This window comes from Schistocerca piceifrons, chromosome 1 (genome assembly GCF_021461385.2).
Source record: "Schistocerca piceifrons isolate TAMUIC-IGC-003096 chromosome 1, iqSchPice1.1, whole genome shotgun sequence".
Lineage (NCBI taxonomy): Eukaryota > Metazoa > Arthropoda > Insecta > Orthoptera > Acrididae > Schistocerca > Schistocerca piceifrons.
The window spans coordinates 1,160,225,363-1,160,253,040 of record NC_060138.1 but is presented as its reverse complement, the minus strand read 5'-3'; the positions used below and the strand labels follow the sequence as shown (position 1 = coordinate 1,160,253,040).

At 42.1% G+C, this 27,678-nt stretch overlaps 1 protein-coding gene across 1 annotated transcript in view; it reads right to left on the bottom strand.

The window, feature by feature from the left end:
• The window catches only part of LOC124778806 (glutamate receptor ionotropic, kainate 2), a 1,316,354-nt gene extending 1,288,881 nt beyond the window's left edge, over window positions 1–27,473 (bottom strand). Inside the window, exons 1-2 of the mRNA XM_047253669.1 lie at window positions 27,446–27,473; window positions 16,268–16,429 (exon numbers count right to left, since the gene is read on the bottom strand). Coding sequence (XP_047109625.1) covers window positions 16,268–16,429; window positions 27,446–27,473 — 190 coding nt within the window. The remainder of the gene's footprint in view (window positions 1–16,267; window positions 16,430–27,445) is intronic.
• Window positions 27,474–27,678: the final 205 nt, after the last annotated feature.

Sequence of the window (27,678 nt, the reverse complement as noted above, 5' to 3'; positions counted from 1 at the left end):
CAAATCATTCACGTATGTGGAGAATAATAGCGGTCCTGTCACACTTCCCTGAGGCTCTCTTGACAATACCCTTGTCTTTGATGATCACTGGCCGTCGAGGATAGCATACTGGTTTCTATAACATAAGAAGTCTAAAAGCCACTCCCGCAGCCGATTGCATATTCTCGTATATTTTTTAACAGCCTGCAGTGGAAAGAGCGTTTGGCGTCATTGGCCGTGAGGTCCCTTACGGGGCAGGTCCGGCCGCCTTGGTGCATGTCTTATTTCATTCGACGCCACATCCTGCGCGCCGGATGGGGATGAAATGATGATGAAGACAACAGAACACCCAGTCCATGAGCGGAGAAAATCCCCGACCCACCCGGGAATCGAACCCGGGCCCGTCAGGACGGAAGTCCGTCACGCTGACCATTTTTTTTTTAATCTCATTTTGTTCGCTTCGTTCATTGCATCTGCTCGGGGCGGACGTCGTAAGACATCCGTTTAAGTTCGTTGTTGATCGATTAACTCAGTTTTTTTATTACAGAGGGCAGCTAACCCTCTGAGCGAACACGCTGAGCTACCGTGCCGGCGTCATTCAGCTATAGGGGCGGACAACAGCCTGCAATGGTGTACCGCATCCATAACCGTAAGGATTCGCGACATGCCGCTCAGGAGACTAGTAGTCACATTATTTTTTTCGGAGATTTAACTCTAGAAGAGTTCTGTAAAATATTGCTGTATTTTATATATAATGCTGAGCAGTGTCACGATGCATTCCCCTTTCGGTTTGCGTACTTGATGATTTTCTTCTGTCTGCTTGGTTTTCACGCGATCTATGTGATGTGTTGATAAATCGTCCTTGTCAAAGGACACATCGATGTACTTGCAAGTGTCACCTGTGTTTCTGACTTTTTGATAAGTAACAGTTTCGCCTTGATCTTGTTTTGGCAAAATAATGTTTGTTCCTGGTGGCACCTCGAAATTATGGCATGTAGAATTCCGAAGACCATCTTCGCCCAAAAACTTTTTATATGATGTAGTTAATGATAGTTTGTCGTATGAACAGCTTCTCACAAATCGTCCACCTAATGAGAGCGCTGCCGTAAGCCTCATTTTTTTTCAAACTCTGCTCCACCGGAGTGAATTTCGTACTGTACAGACTAGTGTCTTGGAGATGTTATATGTTTGGTTTCCAGACATTCTGGTGGCGGTATTTAACTATGTAAGTAGCGTGTACGCGGCGAAGTATGTTCAGCGGTGTGAGAAACTAGCATGTTACCACATTTGGCCGTCGACTATTTGTTGGGAACAGAAAAACGATATTTGAAGATGGGTGATTCTGCTTCGTCATTGTGGATAGTAGAACGTGAACTCTTGTGCTGGGTGGGCAGAGATGCCACCACAGGTCTACCAGGTGCTATTTATCACCATAGTCTGCAGTCCGCGAGCTTTGTTTGCTGTGGGGACCTGGTCTTCATTAGAGAAAACATAATTAAAGTGGCCTCCTACGATGGTTCGCTCAGTGTGGCTTTGGCGCTACTAGGGGACGTTAACTAGCATTGTTGGTTACGAAGCTATAAGCAGCAGTACGTCTTTTACAAAAATCAGCCTTTCTATCTTTTATTCGATAGTAAACTTCCTTTGATCAAGACCTGTCCAAAAAGTATCATATATTCACCTACAAACGACATTCAACTTAACAAAAGAAAAAAAAAAAACAGTAATGGGGTCTTCAAAAATATTCTATAATATTTCATTGTTGCTATAAAAGAGGGTAGAACATTCAAAAATCCTCAGAGAGATTATTACGGATAGAGATGCACTCATCCACGCAACGGCGAAAAAAATTCATCGTTCGTTCCAACGTTGCCTGGCGCAGTGAATTACAACCGGGTCCGATACGTTGGTGCACCTTCTCTGTACCTCTCAGAATATCTTTGATGGCTTTTACGCATCCTGAAGGAAAGGAAGTCCAGAAAAGTCCTGAGATCTAGCAGACCAATCCACCTGATTCGTAATCCAATAGATGTGGCAGAATACCATCGGTACGGAAGGTCCTATGTGCTGGACATCCATCTTGTTGGTATCACATAAGCAGTTGGGTTCGATGCGGCACTTCATCGAAGAGACGATGAAGACTTCATGGAGGAACTGGCCGTACACTATGCCTTTTAGGATACCACTGATGAAGTACGGATTAATAATTGTAGTACAGAGCATCCAACACGAGACAATAACTCTCCATTGCCTTGATGTTTCATCTTTCTAAACCATCGTGGATTTTCACTGGACCAATAATGCAAATTTTTTGTATTTACAGTGGCGAAAGTCGCCCACACTGATATCATTATACAACAACAGTCAGAAGAGAATACATGGTCCAGTTTCATGCATACTTAATTCCGATACGGCACGGATGACAAACGGGTCCATTACAGCGTGCACTTTAAATGGCGTGCCATCTAGAGAAGTACTCCAATGTTGGAGTACACGGTACGGTACTATTTTTATGGGGAAAATGTCAAAATTGTATAACACAGATTCACTGTAAATTCTGACAGTATATCGATCAAATGCATCGTCACATTCAGCCGTAGCTAAATGCTACTAACTATTTGACCAAGGCCTCACAGATGTAGGTGGCAGTTATGGAGAAGCAAAGCCATCGACGTCGACCATAGACGACGGTTTCCAGACAATCGAGGAAGTGATACAGAGTAATCCTAGATTTTTCGACAGTGGGAATTTCACACAGCGGTTTTCGAGTGGAACTGATTTGTATCAACTAGGAATTGAACGATTAGTAAGATCGTTACGACCGTTGTTTACAGGTGGAGTCGGTCACGGTGTTGAATTAAAGTGTCATATATCTGTGTCAGTTTGAAGCGTAGTGCAGCATTCAGTAATGCTTGGCTTGCGACAGCAATGTGTAACATACTTTTTAAAGTTACGTCGTACGTGTCTTTTGTTTGAGAGGAACATTCATCGGTAAAAACAACATCGGAGGACTCGGTAGCGAGGATTTTCTGCTGTGCTCATTGACAGAGCTGCATGGAGGGAACTAGAAATCATTCCTATTAACGTTTTGGGGCTGTTGTACATTATAAGGATGTAACTGGTGGCCCCTTGGAATGACATGTACACTAGAATTAGGAATGCCAGTCTCCTGTTGAAGACATACAAATTTATTTCCACTGAAGCGAGACGAGTAGTATCGACGATAATACCTGTGCAAATGCTACGACTTTTTTTGCGGTAAGTAGAAACATTCCATTTCTAGAAGCATGAAAGCTCTATGGGGAAACATCTGTCAGGAAGGTGTGATCCTGTCAAGATATACCCCTCTACTGCAGCATGCAAAATGTTGTGCTGAATAATTCAGACAACGTTGGAAAATTAGAGAAAATTTTAGTAACAGGGAAAAAAAGACATCTGAAGGATGTGGCACAGGTTTCAGTTTTGGGTCCACTCTTTTTCCTTAAAGAAGTGACTGAACTTCCACTCAACATTCAACAAGCAAAATTGGTACTTTTAGGATACTATACTAGGGATACAATAAATCCTATTAGAGATAAACCAACAGAAACGTTAGTAAACGATATATTCCAAAAAATTATTAAGTGGTTCTCTGAAAGTGGACTCTTCCTAAATTTTGGAAAGTATAAAAAGCACACTACTTTCAGTTCTGTGCAATAAATAGAGCCAGACCAACAACTGATGTAGCGGACGAGGAGAAGTCAATAAACAGGGTAGAATGCTCCAAATTTTTGGGTGTACATATTGATGAGGATTTGAACTAGAAGAAGCATATTACGTAGCTTCTCAAACAGCAAAGTTCCACTACTTTTGCTCTTCATGCAGTTGCTCACCTTGGAAAGAGAAGTATGAGACTCCTGACATATTTGGCTTACATCCACTCAATAATGCCATATGGAAGTATTGTCTGTGTTAATTCATCAGTTAGAAAGAAAGTGTTGATTGCACATAAGCGAGTAGTAAGAACAATAGGCGGTGTTCACCCACGGGCGGTATGTAGGGGTACTTCTTTAGGGAGCTAGGCCTTTTATCTGCACTGTCACAATACGTACATTTGCTAATGAAATTCATCATGCATAATTCATGACAATTTGAGAAGAACTGTGATGTAGATACCTACAACACTAGAGAGAAAAATGACCATTATTACCCCTTGTTAAAGCAGTTAGTGGCTCACAAAGAGTTCAGTATGCTGCAACGAATATTCTTGATCTTTGGCACATTAACACGAAATATCTGACAGATAGCGAAGCAAGCTTTATGTATAATTTGAAATAATTTCTCCTGGACAACTCCTTCTATTCCACTGATGAATTTCTGCTTAGAAACTAGTAGCCACGGAAATAAAAAAAGAGTAGCTACATGAGTAGATGTACTATTGATGTTCATTAATGTTAACAATTATCATACATACATATCCTCTTAAATGTCTCGCTCCACATTATTCCGCTAAAATAATCTTTCAGATGATGTTACTAACTTACTGTGAAGTTCCTCTGCCAGAGTAGCATTATGCCTACCTTCAAAGACAATTAAAGAAATGTAATGATGACACAGTTTCTTAATCAAGGACTGCATTACACACAACAACATTTGCTTGATTCGGTTTTTAATTTGTTTGTTGGGAAAAAAATTATTTAAAGTCCTGAAAATAAATGGGACGCAGCATGTATCCAGAATGAACACTTAAGGTTGATTCCTCGGAGCATCTTAAAAATGAGCACAAAAGACGTAAGGAGGACACCTCCTGAATAACCAGTGTTTTTCTTCAAGTAGTATTTATTCAACTGAACGTTCTAGTTCACCGAATTTAATTTTTTCGGCGTTCTTCACGTGCTGTAACTGAAAAGGAGCGATGATATTCCACGTAATATGCTGAAGCAACAAGCTGACAATTCAGCTCCACCTGATTCTCTCCAGGTCCGTGCTTTTAATTTGGAGCAGGTAATACCCAAACGTGACACTCCCTGGCGCAAAGAGGAGGAGGAAAAAAATTAATTCGGTACACGAGGCCAGGAGCGAGATGGGGTAAAAGCTGGGAGCCGAGCAAAGTTTTCGGGCCACGAGTGCCCCAGGGACTGTTGGAGGCGCGGCCGGTCCTCGTCGCTGTCGGAGTAGTAAGGTGGGGAGGAAGGCTGGGGGGAGGAGGGGGAGGGGTGAGAGGGAAGGTAGGAGGGGATAGGGCGTTAATCCGGCGGCGCTGATCGCGAGGACTGCGCCCTAGCGGGGGCGGGCCGCCTGTCCGCAGGGCCTAATTCCCTGCCCTGCCCTACCGGACGCCTGCCGTGTCTTTCATTCCGCACCGCCGAGCGAATAAAATGGAAATTAAGTAGATTCCTCTCGGCTCTGCCTAACATTAATATGTAACAGTCAAGAGAGATGTTGTCCTGGCAAGGAGCGGGATACTGGTTCTGCCACAGCGTACGGGATCGTGCCTTGAGATGCTGTCAGGATTTTTTAGGTCCGTGTCGCATAGACTGTCGTGTATCGTACCGCTGACAATTTGCCAGCGAAGATGAAATTTATGCGCTCGACAACTGGATCGGAATTTAATTCCAGTCAATGACAACAAAAACAAATTGTCACCATGTTACCAATTGCGGTCCGTAATGACCACCATCAGACCTGTGAGGAAAACAGTATATAATGAACTTAAAAACACAACGACGGAAAACAAAAATCGCAGCACCAATAAGGAGTTGTGCGACATAACCGACAGTTGGTAGACGTGTTTATAGATCTGAAAGATGATTTCATTTCAAATTTCGCGCCAATCGTATAAGAGTGGTGCTAGTAGCACCACAATGAAGACGAAAATCAGGTTTTTGCTTCAAATACACGCTGTAAAAGTCGTGAGCGTTAGTCAGCTTTGAGATTGGACGTGGTGAGTTGGTGTTAGTCACGAATGTCTTTAAGACGACAAAGACGCCATTATCAACACGTCACTGGGTTCGAACGAGGTCGTGTAATAGGATGTTCCTTCTGCGATCATGCAGAAAGATTTGACAGGAATGTAGTCCCCGTACATGCTGGCTGCGGTGGTGTCGCGAAGGTACGGTCGCAAGAAGATGGCCATGTCGCTCCACCCAAAGGGAAGAGCATTGTGTTTGGCTGCATATGCAGCAGCAATTTGAACAGGAATTACCACCACTGTAACACGAAGAAGGAGAGCTACGAGCCAGGCTCCCTGTAGCGTGCATACCACCAACCCCGAACCACCGCCATTTGCGACATTAGTGGTGTCAGGCAGGGGCTCTTTGCATGCCAAGGTGGAGGTCTGTTCTGATTTCTTATGAAAGCTGGTTCTGCATCGGTGCCAGTGATGGCCGATTTTTTGTTAGGCTGAGGCTGGTTGAGGACATGCATTCAACCTCTACGCGATGTAGAAATAATGGACGTACACCTGTAGTTAAGGTCTGGGCTGCGATTTTGTTTGACAACAGGAGCTCTCTCGTTGTTATCCCAAACACGCTCATTGCAAAATTATACGTCAATATGGTGATTCGAATTGTTGTGCTGCCATTCATGAACAGCATTCCTGGGGGTGTTTTCCAATAAGATAACGCTCACCCACATATCGCTGTTGTAACCCAACGTGCTGTAAGGAGTAGCAACATGTTGTCTTGGCCTCCTCGATCACCAGACCTGTCTCCAATCAAGCACATATGGGACATAATCGGACGATAATTCCAGAGTCGGCCACAAACGTCATTAATGGTTATTGAATCGATCGACCAAGTACAATAGGCATGGAACTCCCCCCCAAAAACTGACGTTCAGCAACTGTACAGCGGGGGTGGCCGAGTGGTTCTAGGCGCTACAGTCTGGAACCGCGCGATCGTTACGGTCGCAGGTTCGAATCCTGCCTCGGGCATGGATGTGTGTGATGTCCTTAGGTTAGTTAGGTTTAAGTAGTTCTAAGTTAGGGGACTGATGACCTCAGAATTTAAGTCCCATAGTGCTCAGTGCCATTAGAACCATTTGAACATATGTACAACACAACACATGCACGTTTGTATCCCTGCATTTACGATTCTTGCGGTTACACAGGTTATTAATGTACCAGCGTTTCACATTTGCACTGGCTTATACTTACATGACCCTGTAACCTTGGAATGTTTATCATTTAAATATATTAGCTAGACAAATGTATTCCCAAAATTCCATTACTCTACGTTAAATATTTTTTGGTGCTCCAATTTTTTTCCTTCAATGTATGATGTAACAATTACATCAGAATGTGTCTTACATCTCTCTAACATGATTAATCCAATGTGGCATTATCATAAGATATAAACAAAGGTAGTTCCGCATCGCTGAACAAGTATAATAATACAGTGCAACCCAGGCCACAGTGCTGTGATACATATAATGTGAACAATGTTGATGTTGTTGTTGTTGTGGTCTTGAGTCCTGAGACTGGTTTGATGCAGCTCTCCACGTTACTCTATACTGTGCAAGCTTCTTCAACTCACAGTACCTACTGCATCCTACATCCTTCTGAATCTGTTTAGTGTATTCATATCTTGGTCTCCCTCTACGATTTTTACCCTCCATGCTGCCCTCCAATACTAAATTTGTTATCCGTTGATGCCTCAGAACATGTCCTACCAACCGATCCCTTTTTCTAGTCAAGTTGTGCCACAAACTCCTCTTCTCCACAATCCTATTCAGTACATCCTCATTAGTTATGTGACCTACCCATGTAATCGTCAGAATTCTTCTGTAGCACCACATTTCGAAAGCTTCTATTCTCTTCTTGTCCAAACTATTTATCGTCCATGTTTCACTTCCATACATGGCTACACTCCATACATAAACTCTCAGAAACGACTTCCTGACACTTAAATGTATACCCAATGTTAACAAATTTCTCTTCTTCAGAAACGCTTTCCTTGCCATTGCCAGTCTACATTTTGTATCCTCTCTACTTCGATCATCATCAGTTATTTTGCTCCACAAATAGGAAAACCCCTTTACTACTTTAAGTGTCTCATTTCCTAATCTAAATCCCTCAGCATCACCCGACTTAATTCGACTGCATTCCATTATCCTCGTTTTGCTTTTGGTGATGTTCATCTAATATCCTCCTTTCAAGACACTGTCCATTCCGTTCAACTGCTCTTCCAAGTCCTTTGCAGTCTTTGACAGAATTACAATGTCATCGGCGAACCTCAAAGTTTTTATTTCTTCTCCATGGACTTTAATACCTATTCTGAATTTTTCTTTTGTTTCCTTTACTGCTTGCTCAATATACAGATTGAACAACATCGGGGAGAGGCTACAATCCTGTCTCACTCCCTTCCCAACCACTGCTTCCCTTTCATGTCCCTCGACAATTATATCTGCCATCTGGTTTCTGTAGAAATTGAACTAGCCTTTCGCTCCCTGTATTTTACCCCTGCCACCTTCAGAATTTGAAAGAGAATATTCCAGTCAACATTGTCAAAAGCTTTCTCCAAGTGTACAAATGCTAGAAACGTTGGTTTGCCTTTTCTTAATCTACCTTCTAAAATAAGTCGTAAGGTCAGTATTGCCTCACGTGTCCCCATATTTCTACGGAATACAAACTGATCTTCCTCAAGGTCGGCTTTTACCAGTTTTTCCATTCGTCTGTAAAGAACTCGTATTAGTATTTTGCAACCGTGACTTATTAAACTGATAGTTCGATAATTTTCACATCTGTCAACATCTGCTTTCTTTGGGATTGGAATTATTATATTCTTCTTGAAGTATGAGGGTATTTCGCCTATCTCATACATTTTGCTCACCAGATTGTAGAGTTTTGTCAGGACTGGCTCTCCCAAGGCTGTCAGTAGTTCTAATGGAATGTTGTCTACTCCCGGGGCCTTATTTCGACTCTGGTCTTTCAGTGCTCTGTCTAAGTCTTCACGCACTATCATATCTACCATTTCATCTTCATCTACATCCTCTTCCATTTCCATAATATTGTCCTCAAGTACATCGCCCTTGTATATGCCTCTATATACTCCTTCCACCTTTCTGCTTTCCCTTCTTTGCTTAGAACTGGGTTTCCATCTGAGCTCTTGATATTCATACAAGTCGTTCTCTTTTCTCCAAAGGTCTCTTTAATTTTCCTGTAGGCAGTATCTATCCTACCTGTAGTGAGATAAGCCTCTACATCTTTACATTTGTCCTCTAGCCATGCCTGCTTAGCCTTTTGCACTTCCTGTCAGTCTCATTTTTGAGACGTTTGTATTCCTTTTTGCCTGCTTCATTTACTGCATTTTTATATTTTCTCCTTTCGTCAATTAAATTCAATATTTCTTCTGTCACCCAAGGATATCTACTAGCCCTCGTCTTTTTACCTACTTGATCCTCTGCTGCCTTCACTACTTCATCCCTCAAAGCTACCCATTCATCTTCTACTGTGTTTCTTTCCCCCGTTCTTGTCAATTGTTCCCTTATGCTCTCCCTGAAACTCTGTGCAACCTCTGGTTTAGTCAGTTTATCGAGGTCACATCTCCTTAAATTCCCACCTTTTTGTAGTTTCTTCAGTTTTAATCTGCAGTTCATAACCAATAGATTGTGGTCAGTGTCCACATCTGCGTCGGGAAATGTCTTACAATTTAAAACCTGGTTCCTAAATCTCTTTCTTACCTTTTAGTATCTCCAGGGTTCTTCCATGTATACAACCTTCTTTGATGATTCTTAAACCAAGTATTAGCTATGATTAAGTTATGTTCTGCGCAAAATTCTACCAGGCGGCTTCCTCTTTCATTTCTTACCCCCAATCCATATTCACCTACTACGTTTCCTTCTCTCACTTTTCCTACTACCGAATTCCAGTCACCCATGACTATTAAATTTTCGTCTCCCTTCACTATCTGAATAATTTTTTTTATTTCATCATACATTTCTTCAATTTCTGCGTCATCTGCAGAGCTAGTTGGCATATAGACTTGTACTACTGTCGTAGGCGTGGGCTTCGTGTCTATCTTGGCCACAACAATGCGTTCGCTGTGCTGTTTGTAGTAGCTTACCCGCATTCCTATTGTTTTATTCATTATTAAACCTACTCCTGCCGTACCCCTATTTGATTTTGTATTTATAACCCTGTAGTCACCTGACCAAAAGTCTTGTTCCTCAGGCCACCGAACTTCACTAATTCCCACTATATCCAGCTTTAACCTATCCATTTCCCTTTTTAAATTTTCTAACCTACCTGCCCGATTAAAGGATCTGACATTCCACGCTCCGATCTGTAGAACGCCAGTTTTCTTTCTCCTGATAACGACGTCCTCTTGAGTAGTCCCCGCCCAGAGGTCCCAATGGGGGACTATTTTACCTCCGGAATATTTTACCCAAGAGGACGCCATCATCATTTATCCATACAGTAAAGCTGCATGCCCTCGGGAAAATTACGGCCGTAGTTTCCCCTTGCTTTCAGCCGTTCGCAGTACCAGCACACCAAGGCCGTTTTGGTTAGTGTTACAAGGTCAGGTCAGTCAATCATCCAGACTGTTGCCCCTGCAACTACTGAAAAGGCTGCTGCCCCTCTTCAGGAACCACACGTTTGTCTGGCCTCTCAACAGATACCCCTCCGTTGTGGTTGCACCTACGGTACGGCTATCTGTATCACTGAGGCACGCAAGCCTCCCCACCAACGGCAAGGTCTATGTTGATGGTGAGAGCAAAGTAAGGTGCATTCGGAACATTATCTCATCAGTTGCCTACTGTAAACTTATTTGACAAATGTGTCCATACCATTCAGTAAAAACTAACAATTGCGACGCCATGCGGTGGCGTTGGTCTATCCTAGTGGCCATCCTTTTTATCCAAGATTTTGAGGAGCGGGTACGAGACTTGGTAACCTTAAGGTCTAACTGTGCTTTGGCAATACACTGATGGTACTTTTATATAACTTTGAGGAGATGATGATATACAGTATGTAAAATGTGTAGAAAAACTTTAGTTGGACACATCTGTATTAATCAAGTTATTACTCAACCACTTTCAGTAATGATGGTCTGTTTGATTGAAACTCTGTAATAAATTAACAGAGTTGCAGACAACCATGATTTTTCATCGATACTTATCGTGCCTCGTGGTATGGGGTTACAACGAAGGGTTATTTCAACATCTGAAATGTGCAAAAGAAAATATAAAATTTGCTATCGTGATGTAGAAAGAAAATTGTTTATCATTTTGAGACGTGTTGGTGAGACATAGGAGGGATGGAACTCTCTGATATTCAGTGTTCCGGAAGTCCACTTATGCAGATCTGTCCAGTTCAGTCTATGAACCCTTTGATTCACCATGTCTGTATCATATCACTTGGTGATAAGTTACAAGCGGAAAACCTACGTACTGTGCTTGTGAATAATAGATATTTTTCTCAGCAGGTACAGAGAACGCTACATATTTATAGATGGCCTTGAAAACGACGGCTCATCTCCACACATCTGAAATTTTGCCGCCGAAATGGGCAGAGTATTAATAAAACATAAAGTTGAAGTAATGTTTCTTTCTCGCCAAAACGTCTCGGTGGTTTATTAATCTGTCAAAGGCAATTTAGAGTTATACAACATACACACATATTATTGGCCTTTAAATACACCAGTACAGCATGTCCACACTTACAATGGTTTAATAAACGTAAACATGGTCCGTAGCAGGTTCTAATATGATTTGTATTTAATCATGCAACCATGTTTACATTTAATAAACATCTGGAGGCTGTGGAGCCCCACAAATAAAACATTTTACTTACAGTTGTGTCTATCCTTTGAATTCATCAATCTATCATCGCTACACCATCTCAGAAACGTAAAACATATTTCAATACCTTGAACACAAGTTGCACAAGCAATTTATAAATCCCTATGTTTATTGTGATCAACAGTGATTCATTTTGACCAGCTTCGTAAGTAGTCGTTCTCATTCTTTTTTGTATCGAGGGCAGCCAAAGTAGATGTGGCAGACCTTCTGAATATCCCCATAGTCGCAATATAGTTAAGGTACGGTATGAAGTGTATACAGGAGTTGGTGGGAGGAGTCGTTGTTGATCTTCAACCTGGCAATAATCCTTTCAAATTGTCTCTCTTTCCCTACTCCAGTTGAGTTGCAATTGAAGGCCCACTTTTCTGCATACCATTTGGCCTTCTATGAATGTAGGTGGATTTGTTTGTGCCCGGTGCATCTGTCCAGACCTTAAGTCTCCCACGACCAGTTTCGCTGCTTTCGGTCATTTCTCTAACCACAGCAACAAGATCACCCGCTGGAATGCATCGCTCAACGCAAGGTATGTTTCTATAGTATTCAGTGCAAGTGTGTCAAATGCAGAGCAAACGACACACTTTGTTCAGGAGTCAGTGTCACACCGGCCACCTCCTAGCCTGCAAGACGGCTATAGGTGAATAATATATTTCTACTGATTGCTCGGAGAAATACAGTGAAACGAAGTCTGTGGTCAATAGCTGACATTTTGGTGCTCAATCGGTGAATCAGTAGAAATATGACTGAGGCCCTTGAGAATGTTTTAAACTTTACGTTCCTCGCATACTCTCGCCAATAGTCCGAATGCCAACAATCATCGTCATCGTCTTTTGAAAAGCTTTAGAATGTTGTAAAACAAAGTACTTAACTCCATTAAAAATCCATGTGTGCTTCAGTATCTCGATTAATACAGAAGTTAAATGGTTCAAATGGCTCTGAGCACTATGGGACTCAACCTCTGAGGTCATTAGTCCCCTAGAACTTAGAACTAGTTAAACCTAACTAACCTAAGGACATCACACACATCCATGCCCGAGGCAGGATTCGAACCTGCGACCGTAGCGGTCTCGCGGTTCCAGACTGCAGCGCCTAGAACCGCACGGCCATTTCGGCCGGCTAAATGAGTTAAGAGGCTCTTAAAATTACGTAACCCTCTTCTAACTATAATTTACTGGAAATCTTGTTTCGATATCGTAAAGATATCTTAAACTGTTCGCGAAGTGAAAGGCCCATACGAGCCTCACCTAGTACTTCCGCACATTTGCTTTAATTGGTAACCTTCTTGTGAATCATAACGATTAGTCAAAATCGTAAGTGGAAGCAGGAATACAGATTTTCATAGCGTCTGTCGATGTGAAGGACCTCGAGTCTCACCTAGTACTTCCGCACATTTGCTGTAATTGGTAACCTTCTTGTGACTCATAACGATTAGTTAAAATCGTAAGTGGAAGCAGGAATACAGATTTTCATAGCGTCTGTCGATGTGAAGGATCTTCTTCGAAAACACCTTTAAGGAGCTGCAGCAACCACTGAAAATGTTTCGTAGTTAAACTCTTGCCTCCATCCCAGTTACCAGTAGATTTTCATAGGTAGTGTGATACGGCATACTACGGGAACACTTATCTGAAGTATTCGATACACTTTTTACGTATTATTCGATACATATTTCACACTATATAAAGTGTTAAATTTCAAATTTCGGTACTCTGTATTGTGCGAAGTAGCATTGTCCACGAAATATTTAAAATGTAACACATCCATTTATTGAACTGTAGCTCATGTAAATAGAATTAACAGAAATATTTAATTAGTGGAAAAGTATCTTATTGTAAACATCAATTTTACGAAATTTTCATAAATTAACTATTTCATTTGTGTAGTTCTCAGACAATAATCACGTAGAAAGTGTTAAAATCGGTTCAGTCATTAAATCGGAAATCAATTGTCAAAATTCGATCAGCAGTGAAAATTAATATTTTGAGTAGATTTCTGGGTCACTGATGCACTGAAAGTTACTTTAACTCTCAAAACATCATGTTTCTATAAAAACTCAAGCCAGATTCATGATAACTAATTCTGTAATCACGAGTTATAGAACTTTCTGGCATAAACAAGCTATTATTTCGACTATTTGGTCAAAACGAGATTATTATGTAAACTCAAAATGTATTTCGCATTATGTAAAGTACTCCAAAATACGTTAGCCTAAATATCCCTGTTATAATTAACTAGTTATCAATTATTTTGTATCAAGTATTGTTAGTGACATTTGTCAAGCAGGATATCGATAACTAATTCGAAAAACAATTTTAGAAATTACACTTATTATAACCAGTAATTTATTGTCTGAAAACCTGTAAATGTAGTTTCTTATGAAACAGCAGATTTTAGTTGTAACTCAATTTTTGTTGAACAATAGCTTCAAGGAACTTGTTAAAAACTATATAAACAATGAGCCTAAGAAGTCTGGAGTGGCAGTAGAGTGGCAGTAGCCCGTCAGTGAAGTGGCACGTGTTTTCAGTTAGTTCGAGCAGGCTACATGATACGTAAAGTCGGTTTTGTTTGAGCTGTGCATTGTCCGCATGTTCTCAAACAATATAAAAATCAATACAACACGTAAACTAGGTGTGGTGTCACCGCCAGACACCACACTTGCTAGGTGGTAGCCTTTAAATCGGCCGCGGTCCGTTAGTATACGTCGGACCCGCGTGTCGCCACTATCAGTGATTGCAGACCGAGCGCCGCCACACGGCAGGTCTAGAGAGACTCGCCCCAGTTGTACAGCCGAATTTGCTAGCGATGGTTCACTGACAAAATACGCTCTCATTTGCCGAGACGATAGTTAGCATAGCCTTCAGCTACGTCATTTGGTACGACCTAGCAAAGCGCCATTACCAGTTACTATTGATGCTGTAAAACATGTACTGTCAAGAGCGATGTTCACCAATTATGGATTAAAGTTAAGTATTCCAGCAGCTACGTACGTTTTTTGCTAGTATAATTTCCTTGACCTGTTCCAGACCTCACGCCAGCCTGCGTGAGCTAAAACGCGTGCCTTTCGGCTTCCTCTCATAGTGGGTTGGCTCTCTTGCCAATCCACAACACTAGGTGTTGATGTGAATTATTCAATATGATCGGCTTTTCACACTGACACCCGGAATTTATGCAGTTAATAATTAGTACTGAGCCGACCTTTGTGGTCGAGCGGTTCTAGGCGCTTCAGTCCGGAACCACGCTGCTGCTACTGTCGCAGGTTCGAATCCTGCCTTGGGCATGGATGTGTGTGACGTCCATAGGTTAGTTAGATTTAAGTAGTTCTAAGCCTAGGGGACTGATGACCTCAGAAGTTCCGTAGTGCTCATAGCCCTTTTAACCCTTTTTTTTTAAATGTCGGACTGATAAGCAATACTGAAATATCGGTCAAATGACGGTTTTGTAAGATACCACTATTGTCTGTCTGAAGCACTTTCAAAAACAATGGTTCAAATGGCTCTGAGCACTATGGGACTTAACATCTACGGTCATCAGTCCCCTAGAACTTAGAACTACTTAAACCTAACTAGCCTAAGGACATCACACGACACCCAGTCATCACGAGGCAGAGGAAGCACTTCCATATCTTTTCCTACAACGCCTACACCTCTGGCTTTTGTTCTTTGTACTCACGGACGTTATATATTTTGAGCGTATGTGGAATTAAAGTATGTTTGGGAATTCTACCCAATTTGTCTCACACAACTACTAATTCTATGCGTATTCTATTTCGTGAATTTTGAGTACTTATTCATTCTTCTGAAAATCCTGAAAGAAAATATTTTATTTTCGTGCTGTATTTCATATGCCGCTTATACATTGCCGATTGCTAACGGAAAGTTGACTGAGAATTTGGGCGCATTCATTACAAGGGCACAGGATAGGACAATGTCAGATTTACGAAATCAGTAATTCAGTTTGGATTCGGGAGTGAACTACCTGCGTCGATGGTAAATGGACACAATGAAACGTAGTACAAGCTGCAAGATAGTCGCGAATAAGAGCACTGATCGACGAACTTTACTATTTTTTCTACTCCAGCAACTGTACAACGGGGGTGGCCGAGCGGTTCTAGGCGCTACAGTCTGGAACCGCGCGACCGCTACGGTCGCAGGTTCGAATCCTGCCTCAGGCATGGATGTGTGTGATGTCCTTAGGTTAGTTAGGTTTAAGTAGTTCTAAGTTCTAGGGGACTGATGACCTCAGATGTTAAGTCCCATAGTGCTTAGAGCCAATTAATAATGAATTCGTGGAGAAAAGTCGTCGAAGCCTACAAGAAAAGAACACACTTCTAGTATTTCACTCAACGTAACATAGACTCGTAATCTGGGAGTATGTTACTCGAACATTATTAGCGAGGACCTGGTAGAAAGTATGTATTAGACAAATCGCAGTCGCTTAAAAATGTCTGCCAGTTGGTCCTCATCGATGCGTCGCACCCTGTACTCGGCGTGGGATGTTTTGTGAAGCGACTCACCTTTCTTGGAGGTCCTGAAGCTGTCGTCCCTCGGCACGTACTGGATGTCGTACACGAGCGTCGTGTTGGGCAGCAGCTCCTTGTCCTTGTTGATGCGGTACACGGCGTACTTGAACGCCAGCTCAGTGCTGCTGTCCTTCTGGTCTTCCGTGAAGATGGCGCCTGGAACATAATAGGAAGAGATACGTAAGTAACCTCTCCAGCATCGATAAAAAAGTTACAGACAGTGTTGTCAGGTGTCACGAAGCGTACACGCACCTTCGTGAGAGGCCAGTGATAAATGAAGAAACACACAATTACTAATAAGCAATACAATCGTGTTATATCAGACCCATTGTTGATGGGTGTGTATCTGATGAAGTTATTATCAGAGTATCAACTTTATTTTGTGGCTTCCCAAACATTAAACGGAAATTAACGTGTCATTAAAAATATAGAGAGAAAAGAAACTGTAATGGGAAGATTTCCTACTTACTGAGAAAACGTATTCCTGAATAACATTTCGGATGTGATCATTTTGATATTATTTGATTATCTGTTCAAGATGGCGGCAGTAGTTAAATTCAGATAAAATTCACACGGCCCTAGATACGAAGACGGCCGTGTCTCAGAGGTCGGAGTCAAGGCAGGATGTTAAACCTTCTGTGGACAGAAGGCGTCGTCAAAGTCCAAGCAGGCGGTCTTTGCCGACTGCCCTTTCGAGCAGCCGACAATAGATCTGTTTTCTGTGGTTGAGGATTTTAACTCGAGAGCCGTCTCCACAACGTCACGGCCATTCATGTTTGACTTCTCAACCCCGCAAGCTACCTGCTGTGGACTTAAAAGTGTTCCTGGCCTCCTTGCTGAAGAAGTCGGGGGCTGTCAATGTGGCAGAATTGGGATCTTGTGAATTTATCTACGTTTACCTTTCAAACAGCTATACACATATAGACAATTTTACTCCCAACGGGACTTCAAGTTTGTTCATTCTGTTAGTACTTTAACACTGAGCATCTCACGGTACTTTGACTTACATAAAGTGTGTATTTAATGGCCTTACTGACAATATAGCCTGCCTTCAGCTTCCAGAAGTGTTAATGGGTATTATTTTTCTGTTTCAAGAAGAGACTTAATTTATGTTTTTCTTTTTTTTTTTTTAAAAAAAAGAAAACCTTATAATAGGCTGAAGTCCAGCAACCGTACGTTAACTTAATTACAGAATGTATGTGTAGCTACCTCGGCTGCATAAAATTGTTGTCAAATTGACCATCGTTTCGACAGCTCTAAGGCGTTCTTCATCAGAATAATTTTTATTCTGATGATGACGGCCTTAGAGCTGTGGAAACGAAGGTCAATTTGACAACAATTTCATGCAGCCGAGATAGCTGTACGTACATTCTGTAATTATGTTTCTTTTATTTTTTTTTAAATTTACATCGGAGTTGACGTGCTATTACTCTTCCATATATAACTTGTTCAATCGTTACTACCTGGGTACATTTTGGGCCGCCATCGTGGACATATCAAATCTCTGCTATAAGTGATTCCACTATAGTATATGTATCTGTTAAACTTTTATATATTTTACTACAGCCTAATTCTCTGTCCACCTTCCTTAGTCTCCTAATTAGTTGGGATGCAGTGCAAGTAGGAACGATGGTGATTGCCTTCCAAGGACGAAAATCAAATCTCAGTTGAATTCACAGCGTCCTGCAGATTTGTGCTTCAGAATTCAGAGCCAATAGCTACAGGCTGAAAATTCTGTGTTACGTGTGTCCAGTTTTTACTACCTACAGTGATGCAGCTGATAGGATTTATCTTCACAGAAGATGTGCAGCCATGACCAATTATTAAGGTCAAAGTTCATTCAGTACATTCCACCGACGTCAATGCACTTTGGAATTCGCATGACAACACCGTGCGGAACTCGTCTGAGGTCGTCTTGACGTTCTCTTATTTGGTCGGCACAATTTCGAACGATCAGTTCGTCTGCTGTCCAAGTTTCTTCTTAGCAGGCTTCACCTCTTAACCATGACGTATCTGCAAAGTTAGCCGTTTTGACATGTCTGCTTCACCAATGTCTTAACGTAAATCTAGGAAATTGTTGAACAAATTTGAACACACTGTAAGTGGTATGAATTATCTCGATTGTCAGCAACTTCAACTTAGATAGTAACGGTGAGATTGTTTCCGTCGTCAAAGAACTTCTTTTCCCTTTACGCCTAAACACGCATTTTGTAGATACCACCGTTTGTATCCATTTCTCGGCGGATCAAAACCTTTGCTCACATCTGTAGATTACGTCGATGTCACTGCACCGTTAATACAGAATACAGCCAGTTCGTAAATACCACAAAGTTTTTCCGTTGGTTTATGAATTTGGGCTGAGCTTGTATTATGTCTGGCTTCTACACTGTTGGTCAGATCACTAAAAAAAGCTCTGTGTTCAAACGCTCTACCAATGGGGAAGGGCTTCATCTTCTCAGTGTGAACACCAGAAGATCCATCACATTGTAACAAGCTGTAGCAGAAGAGGCTACCATGGGAACTTGGAAGATTTCTTTGAAGTGACAGAGGCAACCCTTGAATGGATAGACAAATTAGATATTAATTTATATACTTATTTTTAAACTATAAATTATGATATGAATATATTTTTGTAAATCTATGTAATCCAAAATTGCTAGTCCCTGCTCATATGTGATGCCATGCGCTAAATAAATAAATAATTACGTTTCACACGGCAATCTTAGTTTGTGTTTGAATATCTTGTTGCCCTTTGCCCACAGCGACCGGTTGAAGACGTTAGCCCTACACTACGCTCACCACAAGACTACAATGTATCTTTCTCTGGAAGACTGAAACCGCACGTCAACACACGTATTGCACGAGAAAAATGGATATCCACCTGACGCTGACTTCCATCGCTTCTGCAGTGTGTTTGTGGGGCAACAAAGCTGTGAAGCATACAAATTTCAGCTCTGCGCGCTTCACGACATCATGCAGTGGGAATGACCTTGAGGTGCCTATTTTGGTGACAGGTCAGCGATCCATCACGCTGGGTAAACATACAAATTCATGTAGCCATAGGAAACTCTTGTAATAACTTACTGAAATTTAATTTATTTAAAAAAACTGTTGGTGCCTAGATTGAATTTGTATAAAACAATTATAATAACACGATAGCTAGTTTCGGTTGTAGCAACCGTTTTAAAATCTTTAAAAACTACAAAAAAAAAACCAGAAAAATGACCTTGAAGAACGTGCAAAACACCAAGGTATACGCTATTACACCGGTATCAAATGATATATTTTATGCGAAACTGTCACATATAAAAATGAACCAACATCACAGCCAGCTTTACAGTGTTTCCCCGACAATATTTCTTTTTTTAAAGCTTATTAACGCAGTCTACGATGCGTATACAAAATACAGGCTGAATATGAACTGGATATACCAGTATTAATCATCGGGCTGTGAAATGCGTTCGTGTCGAAAGCAACGGCCAGCCGCTGTGGCCGAGCGGTTCTAGGCGCATCAGTCAGGAACCACGCTACTTCTACGGTCGCAGGTTCGAATCCTGCCTCGGGCATGGATGTGTCTGATGTCCTTAGGTTAGTTAGGTTTAAGTAGTTCTAGGGAACTGATGACCTCAAATGTTAAGTCCCATAGTGCTTGGACGCATTTGAATCGAAAGCAACGTGAATAAGAATATTTGAACAGCAACAACAAGACTGAGCCAAGCTTTACACCTCCAGAAACACACAACAAATAAATTAGCAACAATTTTTTTCCTTTTTTCATCGCATTAGATAATAAACAATATTAAAGTAACCATAGTAAAATGGTAACATGCAACATATGGAACAAGTATTCTACATAATATTTATTTGAAAATGAATACAAGGTTCCATATAAACTTATCACATTCTTAACAAGACACAAGCTGAACTAACCTGCTGTCTGAGTAATGATCACATCAGTCACATTAATAATTAACAAGGGCATGAAAGCAAGTTCAGCGAAAAAGAGTCTCTTACGTAACTATAAAAAAGTTGATAAAAGTTTAAACGTACACCAAATGAACGAACCAAAACGCAGAAAATAGTCCAAAATGAGACCTAGTATTACAAGCAGTAATATAACTGAGGGGAAGACTATACCTGGTTGATAAAGTGTTAGTGTGCCATAAAATATATAATTCGTTGGTAACGAAATGAGCTGTTATTATGTCCAGCTAGACAGACTTCATTGACCTCACTAGAAGTCAAGAAGTAACAGAAGTAACAGAAGTAACAGACCTGTGCATGCAATCGTGCAGGCCTAGAAGAAGTAAACAAAAGTGTCGGTAGATGCCGCACAGGTTCACACATTTACGTAGAATGACACGTAGAACTAGAAAATGCTGAAAGCTCCTTCTCAAGAATAGGTATCAAGGCACTGTGAGACAATGCGGTAACACGACACACCTAATCATATTATTACCTTTTTGCACCAAACGACGCGTATACATAGAATCCTTCTTGAAAGTGTGCCGCCACAAAGGCATGTGGGCTGTCTTCTGACCACCGATGTGAGTTACGACTATTATTGATACCATCACGAGCGAAAAAAAAAGCCTCAGTAAAAACGGGATTACTTGGACATTTGCAATTAGTCAACCAGAAAATTCCAGTCGTTTAGCTTCAAATCCTTCTCGTAGATGGTGCATTCGCTGCAAATATTAGGACAGAGGCTGTGAATGCCTGTTATCCGCCGTACTCTCGAAGGTGGAACACCGATACGTCTACAAATTGTTGTAAGACTACTTTTTAGCAACTACTTTGTCCATAATCTACTCATTTTCACGTTCAGATGAGTCTGTCGCAGTTTGGTGGAAACTGCAGCAAACGCTCCTGAATCTGCCACACTGCTGTTAGAAATAGGCAACCGTATTCTGTATATGTAGCAGTAGCGTTTCCATTGCAAAATCCGTGCATTTGTACCACATTGGTGTTGATAACAACGTGCAGCATACTTAAAAGACACAAGGATGTCCAATGAATCAAAAGCAAACAGTGCAAAATTCTATTTCCTCAACTCAAACACAACTTCACGACTTGAAATATCAAATTACTATCGATAAATTACTATCGATAAATAAACATACAACGACTGGAGCCCAATGTGCGAAATGAAGACTTATATCTGTAACCATTTCTATGTCTGTAGCCGATAAGAACTGGAATAATACCACATGGAATGTTTTATTCTGTTGATCTATTACACCACCAATTAAATTTTTCCTACTTCTCTTGAAATCATATGTGTAGCAAGAACCTTGGTCGATTATGTTCGACGCCGTACAGACATTTTTTTCCAAGATATAAAAGAACTGATGGCGGACTGCACGTCTAGTTTGTCTCCCAGCCAGAGGAACCCGCCCACGACCTGCGCTCACAATGCAGCGAAACTTTGTTCTTTGCTGCTCCTGGGAGTTGAAGCAGTTTATTTAATTTCGTGTTAATTGAATTTTGGAGTAAGTTCTGTTGGCGGAGTGGATGAAGACGAAAAGACAAATAAACTTAGTCAAGCTGTGAAATTGCGCATACTTAAGTGTCTCAACACCGCCAGTCCTCCAATCAAAGTTTTCAGGTGCTCGACGCTGTATAGTCCCGCACTACTAGATCGAAGCGGTGAAGGAATTTAGTGGAAAGTTGTATTTCTTTGGAATTTATTCATTTTATTCCAATCTGTGGTCCCAAACTATTTTCGACCTCCGAAGATTGATTTTGGACACTTGTGACCATCTTCAGAGCAATTGAAAACATATCCTAATATAATGAAAGCAGAGTCATTTATTATATAAAAGTATGTTTTAAACAGCTTTAAAGATGGCCAGCACTGGCCGATTTCGATAGTGTGAGCGCAAAATTTTTTTGCAATCATAGACTGGAGTAGAAAAAATAGTGAAGTTCGTCGATCAGTGTTCTTATTCGCGACTATCTTGCAGCTTATACTACGTTTCATTGTGTCCATTTACCATCGACGCAGGTAGTTCACTCACGAATCCAAACTGAATTACTGATTTCGGAAATCTGACATCGTGCTATCCTGTGCCAGTATAAAGAATGCACCCAAATTCTCAACTTCCGGTTAGCAATCGGCAACGTATAAGCGGCATATGAAATACAGCACGAAAATAAAATATTTTCTTTCAGGATTTTCAGAAGAATGAATAAGTACTCAAAATTCACGAAATAGAATATGCATAGAATTAGTATTTGTGTGAGACAGATTGGGTAGAATTCCCAAACATACTTTAATTCCACATACGATCAAAATATAAAACGTCCGTGGGTACAAAGAACAAAAGCCAGAGGTGTAGGCGTTGTAGGAAAAGATATGGAAGTGCTTCCTCTGCCTCATGATGACAGGGTGTTGTGTGATGTCCTTAGGTTAGTTAGGTTTAAGTAGTTCTAAGTTCTAGGGGACTGATGACCGTAGATGTTAAGTCCCATAGTGCTCAGAGTCATTTGAACCATTTTTTTTTTTTTGAAAGTGTTTCAGACAGCCAAGAGTGGTATCTTACAAAACCGTCATTTGACCGGTATTTCAGTATTGTTTATCAGTCCGAGATTAAAAAAAAAAAAAAAAAAGATTCAAATGGCTATGAGCACTACGGAACCTCTGAGGTCATCAGTCCCATAGGCTTAGAACTACTTGTACCTAACATACCTAAGGACGTCACACACATCCATGCCCGAGGCAGGATTCGAACCTGCGACCGTAGCAGCAGCGCGGTTCCAGACTGAAGTGCCTAGAACCGCTCGGTCAGAGATCCTTACAAGACAGCGTTGATAGAGGAAACAGATCCAAAGAAGAGCAGCGCGTTCATTTGCAGGTCCATGAAGTCGGAACAAAAGCGTAATGGAGATGCTCAATCAACTCTGAAAGGCGGTTGCCGATTCTGCGTGCCGTTCTCATCACAATTAAAGAGTGCTTTTGTAATCCAGTGAGTGACAACAAGGTAAACCGATATGAGAACGTGCACTGATGAGATGGACTCATGTTGACCGTGAGTACGGTGCTCTATGTAATTGTCATTTCTTTACTATGTAAACATGGTGATTGGCTTTGTTGTGAAAGTTTCTGGTGCACATGTGAATAAACAGCATATTGGATTTGAAGTGGCGAGCAGATAACACGAGGGAGAAACAGGATCGGGGGTAAGAAGCGGGCACCCGGTAATGAATTGTTAGCACGGAGGTCGGAACGCCAATCCTGTGGGGTAGAAGGTTGTTGTCTACCTGAACGACTGTAGAGTTTAATGTCTCTTCGGTAGGTGAATAGTGCTCGCCGAATGCTCGCCGAATGCTCGCAGACCTCCTTGGAGGATAGCTATCTATCGGTTGTAGAAAGCATGGGCTACAGGAAACAAAAGTCTAGCCGCGTAGTGGCTCTCGCTACATTTCTCGAGCCCTGAGGCGCGAGGCTAATAGCAAAGGCAGGAGAGTGCGCGATTGACGTAATAAGGTGTGATGTCAATAGCGCAGCTCTGAAGTCAGTATTATTATTATTATTATTACTATTGTGTGGCAGGTGTTCCTTTTGTGATTATTGTCTGAAGTAGACGTGCTATTTCGGTGAGATTCTACAATTGCAGAGAATTCTCTCGACTGGGCAGCAGTGCTTGTTGGTTTTTCAGTTGGCAGTTAGCACTGTTTTGGGGGGAAGGAATTAGGAGGGTGTAAGTGAGCACCACGAGAGAAGGAACTGGGCTTTTGGCGCCAGCATCGACTTCGGTTTTCTTCGCGTATGTGACCGCATCCTCCTGCGCTTTGGCCGAGAAGGTATCCGGATCGAATCGGTGGACGGCAGCTGTAGAGGATGGATCGAATTGGAGTAGCTTTGCGGTTGGACCTGCAACATGTTCGCGTAGCGGCAGCGTGCTGACGACCTCGTCTTCATGAAGGGCCAGCTCTTTTCAGCATACTGCGCGACGCAAACACATAATTGTCGGCACCGGCAGAGAAGTTCAAATCCATTTCACACTTTTGGAATCCAGGACGATTGCCTGTCTCAAGCGCGTTGCACATGTACAAACGTGTAGATTTTTGGGGACGTGTGGCATCCAGGACGATTGCCAGTTTCAGATTCATTGCACAAGTAATGTGCTGGTTGGATTCATCGTCCGGAAATTTGCACTTTGCGCCGTTGCGGTTCTACCACTGTTCCTCCGTATTCTACCGAGTCTTGGTCGTACTAGGTGTGGCGGTGGCGCTAGCGGCGTCAAAGGTGAGAGCGTGGAGTAGTGCAAGCGGGGCTGGCGGCTCAGTTCTTGACCGCCGGTGTTTATGGAAGCAGCAACGAGACAGAGCTGTTTTGACCAGGGTCGTGGCTGCCCATAGTAAGTGTGATCGTTGGCGTGAAGCTCTGCAAAAATGTTGAAATACTACTTCTTCTTGTGCTAGTGCCTTGTCCCGCGGTGGAGTAGGGTCGGCATGGTTAGAACGGACTTGGAAAGGTTAACTTTAAGGAATGGTTGGATGCCCTTCCTGCCGCCCCCCCTGCCCCCGGGACGGAATTTGTGTACCCCAGCTGTCTGTGTCTAGTGTAATACAAGGAATAGTGCGAATGTGTTCAGATGACTGCGAGTCGTATAACTGAGGTGGAACGTGGGGACCAGCCCGGTATTCAGCTAGCGGGATGTGGGAAACCACCTAAAAGCCATATGCAGGCTAGCCGGCACACCGGCCGACGTCGGTAAGCCGCAGGGCAGATTCGATATGGGGCCGGCGCGCCTGCCCGAGTCCAGGAAGCAGCGCATTAGCGCTCTCGGCTAACCTGGCGGGTTGTTTTATTCTACGTTCATCGTTTTGATTAGTAGTTGGATACGTTCAGGATACTGGAGAGAGTAATTAGTAGCCAATATTTGTGGTTAGGCTTGGCTGATCGTGCTCGCGGCCTTTCTTCAACATTACCAGACAGGTTCCATTAATTGCGGAATAGCATCGTTGTAACGTTTATTTCTGCCTTAAGAAGACAACGCCGATAATCCACGCTGTAGACAAGAAGCAGTAAGGTCCTGCTGAGGTGGTTGGCTAAGAGAACTGGCTAAGACGGTTACGTTGGTTCCGTAGGTTCTTGGTGTTGTTTATCGTATGAAAATGCTGGTAACGACTGTGAACTGTTAGCGTTATTCCTCAAGTGTGTGCAACCTGTTGATTTCCAAGTCTTGTTTTGTGGTGCAGCCGTTATGATTCATTCCAAGGAGGTGTGCTTGATAACCTGTTTGTTGCTAAGGAGAACTTAAAAGCATGTCCACCGAAGTAAAGTTATGAAAACCACCGTTATGGAGTAGCTGCTACTATTCTAGGTGTGCTCCGTTTGATTCTCCTTCTCTTATGGTGGTGTGGTGAGTCTGTTGTAAAATGTAAGGATTACTTCTGGCGGCAACGATGATTGCAGAAGTATCATTAGTCGCAATACAGCGTTAGAACGTGGACGCATTGTAGTATGCTAACGGAAAGGACCTTTACTCCCAAATCGCAGCTGTGGCGATTTGGGATCGTCCGTATCTGGTTGTTGCTGTTGATGTAACCCAAAAGGGGGAGGTACCGGCGGTCCGCCGAATGGGTACGTAGCATTTTTTAAAAAAAACTGTATCTTGCACTGTGGAAAGTTGAGACGTCCCTGTTTTGTGCAGTGACAATGTCCTGGCAGCGCAGGGGCATGTATGGTCAAGGTTTTTCTTGTATTACCTCTTGAATCGGTTTTTAAGTTCTTTTATTATAAAGCATGTACGTTGTAGCGGTTGTGTTTCGGAGTGTTCTTTGAAGCAGCGCGTTTCGCTTCTGTGTACCACCGCAACTGAAGAGCTGGGCAAGGTCGCACTGGCTTATTTAACATTGTGTTGCGCAGTGCGTTAGTGTCCGCACAGTTGCAGCTTGGCCAGTGTTGGGCCTTGCTTGCGTGGTTGCGCCCCGTTAAGGTTAAGCTATAGCACTGCGGCTGTAGCCCTGTGAGCGTATAACGCGGTGGGTGACAGTTGCTTATTGTGTGAATACGGTAGTCCTTGAGCTTGGCCAGTATAAAGTTTGGTGTAGTAAGTTTTGAAAACTTGGTGACTAAGCCCTGTTAGCCCATTTTTTTCGAAAGTAGTAAACATGAGCTTGGTCAGTATAATTTTTCTTAGCATAGTAAGTTTTAAAAATCTTGTTGCTAAAGCTGGGCCCTGTTAGCTTAATTTAGTAATCATGCCCTTGGCCATTATTAAGTTAAAGTTATAAGCATCTTGTTCCTAAAGCTTAACTCAATTTTGTCTGCCATTTATGTGGTTAATGGTTAAACCTTACCCTGGTATTGAAGTTGACTGTCGGCCTTTCTTATTCTCTGATATTTCTTGTAGTTGTACTACAGCTTATTGCGGAACTAAGTAGTTGAGCTCCGGGCATGGACCACACACATTATCGCTAAAAAAGGGGCGATAAGTGATGTAACTCTTCATTGCAAGCTTAAGCTGTTAAGCTCGCTACTAAGTTTGCACTAAGTTTCTTCCAGGACGAAGATAGTGATTGTGATCTTTGTTTCAGTTATCCTGGCGCAGCGAGTTGCATATCACTCCTGGGTTCAAGTCTAACCACCCGATCTAGCTAGAGGTCTTGATGGGGGTTCGGCCGAGATGCAGAGCTCGATCAGGACCGAGACGGCGTTCTCTTTCTGTCATAAAGAGCGGGTGACGGGGGTTGAACATCCGGCAGAGCTCGATATTTAATTGTTGAAATCCATAATCCGTGTTTCTGTTTGGTACCTTCATTATATTAAGCTAGATACAAATAACTAGTATTAAGAGAGATACTTTCAATCATAATTATTCAAATGTACATAAATTATTCCATTCAGACAGCGTCAGTCACATTCAGATTCATGTAATTCGGCATGCCGAGGGCCGTAATTTCGCGTTATCCACTTAACTTTGCAAGAAATCGAAATGTAAATGGTAGACCTTAAGGGAGCGGCCTTCCCACAATTGGTTTGGGGGTTTGAGAATGTGATCACCAGTGGGGTTCTGCAACTTGTAACACCTCCGTTTTATTTCGTGAATCACAGTAGAGCAGCGATTTGCAGTCTAACAACCCTTTATTACATAGTCACAGAACATACAATACAACAAGTCAAAGATATATTGTCCTAAGAGTAAACAAACAGTCTCTCACTTGCCCAGAGTACAACACTCTGTGACATCCCGATCTGATCTGATCGAATAGCAGCCAAATATCTATTACTAACATGAGCGTGAACCTAATGGGGTTGGTAATCGGAATTGACTGCTACGTAAGTTGTTACTTTCCAGTTCGTCCTGTTCAACACAATAATACTGAATGTATGGTAATAAGGAACACCAACACAGTTTTACTAATTACGAACTTATTTTCTTCTCAAAACACAT